The sequence below is a fragment of the Gymnoscopelus braueri genome, assembly GCF_963280865.1.
Source record: "Gymnoscopelus braueri genome assembly, chromosome: 2".
NCBI lineage: Eukaryota > Metazoa > Chordata > Actinopteri > Myctophiformes > Myctophidae > Gymnoscopelus > Gymnoscopelus braueri.
Window position 1 is genome coordinate 8,195,023 of NC_137604.1, and position 9,621 is coordinate 8,204,643.

General features: G+C 42.2%; 1 protein-coding gene across 1 annotated transcript; it reads right to left on the reverse strand.

The window, feature by feature from the left end:
- Positions 1-1,157: 1,157 nt before the first annotated feature.
- Positions 1,158-2,612, reverse strand: LOC308093811 (zinc finger protein RFP-like; the record flags this gene model as incomplete). The annotated part of the gene is made up of 1 exon (XM_080440176.1): positions 1,158-2,612. One exon carries the CDS (start codon positions 2,610-2,612, stop codon positions 1,158-1,160), a length of 1,455 nt encoding a protein of 484 aa, XP_080296302.1.
- Positions 2,613-9,621: the final 7,009 nt, after the last annotated feature.

Genomic DNA, 9,621 nt, shown 5'->3' on the forward strand with positions numbered 1-9,621 from the left:
GAAACCTTGGCAAATCTAGTAATGCGTCACAGATATTCCATAGATGACTGATAAATCAGGGGTTCCCAAACTGTTTAGCTTGAGACCCAAAAGACAAGTTTGATGTCTCAAACAGCCGATCTACAAGCTCACAACGTGCTGCGATGTCACACGTCTTCAGCTTGTAGATCTGCTATTTTCACTACTTTAAAGTTTTTTGTATGGAAATGCCTTATGATTTTTTTTTTGAAATTTGAGAACTAGGAAGCCAGAATCTTTTTTTTTTTCTTCTTTTTTTCAGTAGGCGTGGCCCAGACCGGATCACACGGGCAATTTAATAACGAATACCAGGCTTTCCTCCGAGGTCGAAAGACTGGTGATGCGAGGTTTAGGTTACTGCACTACATTAAAATAGTGCCTTCATTGGAATCATTGGTAACACCTATGAAGGAAGTAAGGAAGAGGCCCAATTTCTTTCCAACATGGCAGCTGTGCATAGAGCTTATTAGCGGTGATTGCGGGTGCCAGGTGGAAAGCCAGCAAAGGGATGGTAGGGCCGTTTTTAGGGTCAGACCTTTAGCCGTGTTCAGCCTCGTTGTGAGCTTGTAGATTGGCTACTTTCAGCACGCTGCACCGTCATACATACAGTATGCTTAATGCACACAGTCCTTTGCAAAAGTGTTCAGCCTCCCTGATAAATAACTCATTTGACTGGATAACAATTAACACTTTCAAATGTTTCAGCATGAGTTTTACAACACAACATATATTTTTATGCAAATTTTATATGGACATGTAACATCATTTTGACCTTACTGCCTCACTAGGCCAGTATGTGACCAACTGACCAAAGATGAGGTCTCACTGCATTACGATATGTTTGAGTCCGGCGAAAATGTCCAATTCTTACCTTTTTCTGAACATTGTATAAAAATGTAAAGATAGTCCTGGAGTCCCTGCATATTTCTGTAGTTCTGATGGAATGGAACAATGTATCGACGGGTTGAAACAACCTTTTGAAACAGGGTTTTTTTTATCCAGTCTGTGCCGAATTTAACATGAGGACGCGCTCCTGATTAGGAATGCACCTCCATGTTAAATTTGGTGAGGCTGTCAATATCTGAATAACTGCTTTCCTTTCTTTCTATTATCTCTATTCTTCTTCCCTTTCCTGAAAACTACAAATGATGGGAGCTTGGACGAAAAATAATTTCTCCCACTTTTCTACACCTGTAACCCGATGATGTGACAACAAAGTTAAAGTTAAAGTTGAAGTTGGAGTTGACAGGAGAGATGATCAGAGGAGCAGAGTTTTTACCATTATTATTTTTATAAGGATTGAAGTATGGATAGAGTTTCTCAGTGAAGGTGCAGCCAGTGAAAGAGTAGAGATGATCTCCGGCCTCTACATCATAAAAGGAGACCAGACCCTCCTCATAATCTACAAACACTCCCACTTTCTGGAGCTTCTCTCTTACAGGGAGGATGACAGAACGGCCAGCAAGAGCCTTGTACTCATTTCCATTCCTCAACCCTATAGTCCAGTAACCATTTTTAGGTCCCAGTTTGATTTGCCTTTTCCTGTCGATGGACTCTCTGGCCACACCTAAAGTCCAGTCAGTCTTATCTTTAACCTGAACCTCGTAGTAAAACCTTCCTGAGGAGAAGCTTTGTTTACCTAAGACACTGCAACAATGAGAGAATCTCTCTGTGTTATCTGGGAGATTCTTCCCAATGCCATGATTCACTTGTTTTCCATCCTCAGACAGGATGAGGAAGGGAGATGCTGTATCAGGGTCTAGAGTTACATCCACTGCATATTGTTGGATCCTCCTCAGCTCAGCATCACACAGCTTCTCCTCTTGAAGGAAGACACCCGTATTCTCCAGCTGATCCACAGCTGTCCTCGCTGTCCCTGACTCTGAAGACTGATGGATGACCTTTGTCCAGTCCTTGGTGGGTGGAGGGGTGTTGGTGGACCTGAAGTTCTGGAGAAGGTGGAGGCGGTCTTCGGTGCGCGAGAGCTGCTTCAGTTCAGAGCTTCTCTTCTTTAACTCCGTGATTTCTTGTTGCATCTCTTTAGTGATGTCTTCAGCCTGTTTCGCCGTTGTTTTATGCTTTTCAATAAGGTTCATCAGAGCAGGGAAGACCTGCATGAATGTGTCCTCTATCGCTGTGTCTACGTCTTTCTTGCTGAGTTCTACAGAGTGTTTAAGCTCGTGAATGTTCACTTGTCTCTCCTGGATCATACGCTGAACCTCAGCCTCTGTCTTTCCCAGCTCTGCCTTCTTTCCTTCACATCCTTCTTCCAGAGATACGATTTGATGTAACTTGTGGTCTGACTCGGTGCAGAGCTGACAAACACACGTGTGGTCAGTCTTACAGAACAGCTCCAGAGGTCTGTCATGTTTCTGACACATACCCAAGTCTTCCAGGTTCTTCACGGGGTCGACCAGTCTGTGTCGTTTAAACGATGTGACCCTCTGGTGAGGCTCCAGGTGAGTGTCACAGAAGGAGGCCAGACACACCAGGCAGGACTTCAGGGCTTTGAGTTTGGTCTCAACACAGATGTCACAGGAGACATCATTTGGCTTAGCAGGCTGACGCAGTGACGTCTTAAACTGATCAGGCATCGCTGACATTGAAGTATCGACGAAGACTTCTGCTCTCAAGTCAAGTCACTTTTATATGTAAAATTGACCACGTCACACTGACATCACACTGTGCAACGTCCTCACAGAGATGTTTGTGTCACTAATAATAATAACTAGAAAATGTGCTCCTCGGAGCACAAGTCTCCGCCAGCGGACCCGTGCTATTTTAATCAAATGAAATCACCTACCCTATCTTTAACCATAGTTCTCTAGGAATGTTCTAATTTCATAATATCATCATCATAATGCAAAAGGCGTTGGTTAAAATATTTTCTCTGTGTGATGTCTTTTTCTCTTTCTGTTTTTAAACCACCACGGCCATAAGGGTACTTTGATGGATTTGCCAATTCTTCAAACTTGTCGTCTAGATAGAATGCGCGTGGTTTTTGGTGTTCTGCAGGGGCGACTGAATATGTAGTGTCTTTCAGATTTACTGATGGCGTTCTCATCCTTAGAAGCGGTCAGTTGACACACCTATTTATAGAATTGTATTTCGTCATGCATCCCTCATGCATCCCTCTAGCCAATCAAAGGCATTGGTGTCAACATATTAACACGTATTAAGACTTCGGCCTTGTTGTGGGATCAATTCAACTCTAGTCCTCTTCTGTGTTACTGTTGTAGATGAGTATGCTTTCTTAGCTTTGGCCTTCTGCACCTTTGCTTGACCAATGTTAGGTGTTCTCAGAGGGACACACACACGCACGGACGGGTGATTTGGACTAGAAGATACTGTTCCAATCAAGACTGATTGATCCTGTCTTACCTCGCTTCAAAAACGTAAACGGCTTTTTGAAGTGACACACCTATTTATAGGATTGTATTTCGTCATGCGTCCCTCTAGCCAATCAGAGACATTGATGTCAACATATTGACACGTATTAAGACTTCGGCTTTGTTGTGGGATCATTTCAACTCTAGTCCTCTTCTGTGTTACAATTGTAGATGAGTATGCTTTCTTAGCTTTGGCCTTCTGCGCCTTGACCAATGTTAGGTGTTCTCAGAGGGAAACACACACGCACAGACGGGTGATTTGGACTTACTGAAGGTACTGTTCCAATCAAGTCTGATTGATCCTGTTTTACCTCACTTCAAAAAGTAATAGCTTTTTGAAGTGACACACCTATTTATAGAATTTTATTTCGTCACGCGTCCCTCTAGCCAATCAGAGGCATTGGTGTCAACAAATTGACACGTGTCACGTGGAGCTTGCCCAATGTTAGCTTGGCTAACAATGTTTGCTCACACACGGCGGGACGAAGCGAAAACATATTCTCCACCTTCGGCGGAGACAACTATTACTGATATCAGTACCATGATGTCAGTACTATGACATCAGTCATCTCCATATTTGGACTAACACAGAGGACGGACAGGCAGAGATATTGGCTATTTTTGTAGTTTTTTATTTTTGTACATTGCGATGTGGCGCGTTGTGAGCTTGTAGACTGGCTACATTGGCTATTTTTGTGTGACACCATTTATGACAAAGTTTGAAATACGGCTTAGTGATCAGATAAAGTCAGTTACTGTATAAAAATAAATGAAAAATCTGCTAGGATCTTATAATTCACGTCCGTCCATTCATTGATATATAAAGAACATGCTTCCCGATTATTCAATTCATTGAAAAAGTTATTAATAGAAGAATTGCTAATAAAATAATCAATAGTTGGAGCCCTAATCCAGAACAACGTAGAATGAGTGAACAGGAGGCAGGGGCTCAAGGGCACGTCGTGAGGATTTGACCTTTCACCTCTGCACTTTAGAAGCTGCACACAACCTGAACTGGCTTCCACTGACAGTTGACTTTGTCGTTTGCACACGGTTAGTTATTTGAACTTTATCGTTTCTCTTTTTAAGTGTCCCTGTCTTGTAAAATGTTATTATTATTATTATGAAGATACATTTGTATATTATGTGTGTCTCCTTAACAGAACCAATTCCTGTAAACAGTAAAGTCCTCATTGTTCATTTATCCATTTTAGTTGAGTTACATCATCACTTTGGATTTTCCTTTTTGTCCATCATATTGGCTTTTAATCTATTTTTTTACAGTGGTTGTGAGCTGTGAGCAGTGGTGGAAAAAGTACTCACATTCTTTACTTAAGTAAAAGTACCAATACTGCAATATAGAAATACTTTACAAGTAAAAGTCCAGAATAAAAAAATGAACTTGAGTAAAAGTACAAAAGTATTGGTATCAAAATGTACTTAAAGTACCAAAAGTAAAAGTACTCAAATATTTGAAAATAGCAGATCTGTAAGCTCACAACTCGTCATCGCGACGCGTTGTGAGCTTGTAGATCGGCTATTTTCAAAAAGCCTATGTATAAAATAGGGCTAAAGTGGTTAATGTATGTTTCATAATATAATAATTCACATCTGAAAAGTAACTAGTAACTAAAGTTTTCAAATAATTGTAGAGGAGTAAAAGTACAATATTTGCCTCTGAGATGTAGTGGAGATATAGTGCAGTAAAAGTAAAAGTACTGGAAATTGGAAATACTCAAGTAAAGTACAAGTAAGACGCGCGAACGCGGGAAGCGAACGCAATTTTTTTTAAATAAATATGAAAAAAAAAGATTTAAAAAAAAGTCACCAAAAAAAAAAAAAAAAAAAAATACAGAAAAAATCTGCGTTAAAGGGAGCATCTTAGAAAAATACAAATTCACTAAAAAAAAACTTTGAATATTTTTGAACAATTCAACAAAGTGTTTGAAGTGCCTGTTTCACCCACTTCCGGGGGGCGGAGCCAAAATCCGAGCCCGAAGTATTTGTTCGTAGACCCCCACTTAGGGGGGGTAGAAAAAGTTTTGGAGCGATTCGGGCACTTTTCATTTAACATGGGGTTTCAATGGGGAGTTTTTAGGAGCCTTCTCCGGGGCGTGGCTTCCGGGGGAAGGGGCGGGCTTAAACGCAACCTTGACAGGTGTGTTCAGTTTTCAAAGACCTTTCATTTGATGTATGGTACGTCTAAATTGGACATTTACTTATCTCAGAGGAGCTGCAGGCAGGCAGTGAACACAGACACACACGGACACACACACACTCACAAGCCGAGCACGGTTTCATAGTAAGCTCCACTTGCGCGGAGGCGCGCCTTCGGCGCGCCTCCTTCCGCTGCGTTCGCAACAAATTACCTCAAAATTGTACTTAAGTACAGTGCTCAAGTACTCAATGTACTTAGTTACTTTCCACCACTGGCTGTGAGTTCAGTGTTGTCTAACAAGCAGACCACCCTGCCTGAAATTAGACCTCTAATGTTAGTATAGTTCCAAAACCTTTTAATTTCAAGTAACCCCAGTTTGGTATTGCATTAGGCCACAGACAGACCCCCATTAACTCTGAGAGTGTACAAATGGAACCAAATGGACCCGTAACAGTGATTTTAGTCTGGCCATGCCAGGCTACCATTTGGTTCCATGTGTACACTCTTAGAGTTGTAAGCTCTCAGAGTTACAGACATGTAAGGGTCCATTTGGTTCCATTTTGTACTAGCCTGGTTCCAGACGAATCTGCCATTGCAAAAAAAAAAATTGCCCCTCTCAATAGAGATTGGATTTCTCTCCCTCCGAAGTTGTGAGGGACCAATCAGGGCCCAGTATGCAAATATGTGGCGGGTTTATTACCAGAGCCATTTTTTTTATTTGCCCCCTCGGAAATGCAGGTTCCACACAGAGATTCCAGACTAAAATCTACGCAGTGATATTAGTCCAGCCATGCCAGGCTAATTTTGGCACACCCTCAGAGTTAGCGATCTGTAAGGGTCCATTTGGTTCCTTACTATCAATCATTTAGCTGGGCCTGGGGAGCCCCTGGAACCACCCTCAAAGACCTCAGGGTGGAGAGGTCAGAAATAATGACAGTCATGTTCATGGGTCAGACAGACCTCCAGAGGCTAAACGTAACTCTGGGATTCAGGAATGTTCTCTGTCCTACAGCACCATCTACTGTCTATATGATGTCACTACACACTGCATAACCACCTCATCTCAAGTGCACTACCTGCATACAGTTTTTTTGAGCGGTGTAGCCGCTCCTATAAGTGGGGCTGGGACCCATGACCCATCCGTCGTGAAAATGTGTCTTTCGCTGTACTGTGATTGGCTGATAAGTATTCAGACCCTTTGCTCAGTACTGTGATTGGCTAGCGAGACGCATGATGAAATTCATAACCTATAAATAGCACCACTCACTTCAAAAAAATCTTTTTTTTTAAAAAGTGAGCTTCCACAGCACTGTGATGACCACTGTTGTTTTTAAATAGCACCGCTCACTTCACACTGGGTGTGATTTTTTAAATTCAATTCAATTAACTCAAGTGTTGTACTTAAGTACAAATTTGAGGTACTATACTTGAGTATTTCCATCTTTGTATACTTCTGGAGTTCTACTACACTATCTAGAAGTAACTAGTAAACTACATTTTTACTCCACTACAATTCTTTGACAGCTATGGTTACTCATTACTTTGCAGATTCAGATTGTTAATACAAAACATAATTAAAGTATACATGATTATGTATATTATATGTTCAGCTACCCAGCAGCACAGTAAGTAAATAAAATCAGCTACCTCTTCCAGCTGCAACATTAAAGGGATAGTTCACCCAAAAAAAATAACCCCCAAAATGACTCTTTTTCTATCGATTAGTCACCCCATGGAGACTTGAATTCATGGATATTTTTTTGTTTTTGTCGCATTCCTAAGCCAATAATTTGATGACCAGCAGACTGGTTGGCAGCGGTTCCGGTATAGGAGACACAAAGAGTCTCCTTTGTATCTCCTACCGGAACCGCTGCCGGTCATCAAATTATTGGCTTAGGAATGCGACAAAAACAAAGAAATATCCATGAATTGAAGTCTCCATGGGGTGACTAATAGATAGAAAAAAAGTCATTTTGGGGGTGAACTATCCCTTTAAAGTGATGAACACATTATTAATGAATTACTAATTAGCCTAATTACTAATTAATCCCCCAAAAATATGATTCGGAAAAGCCATGCATGCACTTGATATTTGATGCCAATACGTTTGTACTTTCACTGAGATGACATTTTGAATACAGGACCGAGACTTGCTACTGTAGGTCAAGGTCCTTGACCTTTGGTGTTGAGGCCAAATGTCAGGGCAGGAAGGCTATCAAATAAAAACAATGATTTTAAGTCCACGGAAATAATACATTTGATTTAATTTATACATTTTTCAATACATAGTATAAATATCAGTTAAATAAATACATGAATGAAAAAGTTGTTCATTTCACAAAAGGGTTTATTGGTAAACTACAGAGTCAAAACCTGGTCAGTCCTGGACTAATCAGAGTCACTGGACTGTTAGAGAGTCAGGGGGAGACTGGAGTTACCCACGTAAACCCATGTATGGTTGCGCGGAATCCCTCAGGCCTCTATACTAGTGTTTTTTCTGTTTTCTGTTATTGTGGGGAAAGCTTTCGCTGGAAAATAGCTGATCGACAACATATATATATATATACAGTACATATGTCACAGTACGTTTGGAGAACCAGTACGATTGAAGACAGAGCGCTCGTTTTTAGGCACAGGGCTCCTTCGGGGCGAGGCGGGGCTTTTCGAGACAGGGTTTATTAGCGAGGCTCGCGAGGAGGAGAAGGAGGACGCGGCGCTGCGAGGCGGGGGTTTATTACGCGAGGCTCGCGAGGAAGAGGAGCCTCCTCCTCCTCCTCCTCCTCCTCGCGTAATAAACCGTCCCGTCCTCTCCTTCTCTCCTTCTCCTCCTCCGAGGAGAAGGAGAACGCGGAGAGGCGGGGCTTTGATGCGCCGACGCGGACCTGTCTTTTGTTGTTCCCCCCCACATAGCAACCAGGAAGCTACGCTAGGGGAACCATAATATCTATGAGGGGAACGCTGAACACGCGTTCACACGCACACGCTTGTCCATGACGGAGGCGCGCCGACTTAGTGGAGCTTGAGGCCGAGGAAGCGCGCCCTCGCGCCTCCAGGCGCGAGTGCCCGCGCTGACCGGCCGATGCTCTACTAGTCGACACAGCGCCGTTTGAGTTGTAAACCGATAGGGACAGAATAGTTCTTTTCATGGATCACTGTGTGTGTGTGTGTGTGTGTGTGTGTGTGTGTGTGTGTGTGTGTGTGTGTGTGTGTGTGTGTCAGGGAGAAAGTAAAACAAAAGCCAGAACACAATAAAAGTATCTAAACAGTCCTGCTTTCAATAAACCAAAAAAAGCATGAGCGCGTGCGCGTGTGTGTGCGCTTGTGTGTGTGTGTGTGTGTGTGTGTGTGTGTGTGTGTGTGTGTGTGTGTGTGTGTGTGTGTGTGTGTGTGACTGTGTGTGTGTGTGTGTGTGACTGTGTGTGGCCATATATGTTTGTGCACAAGCCTGGCTTGTGGCTCCCTCTAGTGCTGGGTGGGTGGTAAAAACGAGCGCGCTTTCTTCAATCGTACTGGTTCTCCAATCATACTGTAACATATATATATATATATATATATATATATATATATACACACACACACACACACACACTGATGATCTTTAAGTGTAACCTAATCACAAAGTCTTAGTGACTTGATCATTTGTTAATGGTGAGCAAGAAAAATCCATGATACATCCTGTATTAATTGATGCATTAAGTCATCATGAGTCATATATATGTAGCCCTACAGCACAAGTGGCCGTGGTGTTGGGGGTGTCTCCCCTGTTCACACTACATCCACCCTGGTGAAGCTTCTCAATGGTAGGTGAGGTCTAAAAAAAAAACAATACTTTAGAAATTGGCATACCAAATAACTTGGGAGAAAATAAATGGGGGGGGGGGGGGGAAGAAAAAAAGTAATAGATGCATAGACAGATCTGAGATCATTTGATGAATTTTAGCCTGTAGCACTTGCCCTAGCCTTGACGAACTTGCAGGCTTTTGCGAAGGCTAAAATGTATAGTTTCAATGTACAGAGTTGTTTAGATGCATTTGATGTATTACCTCGTGTTTTCCT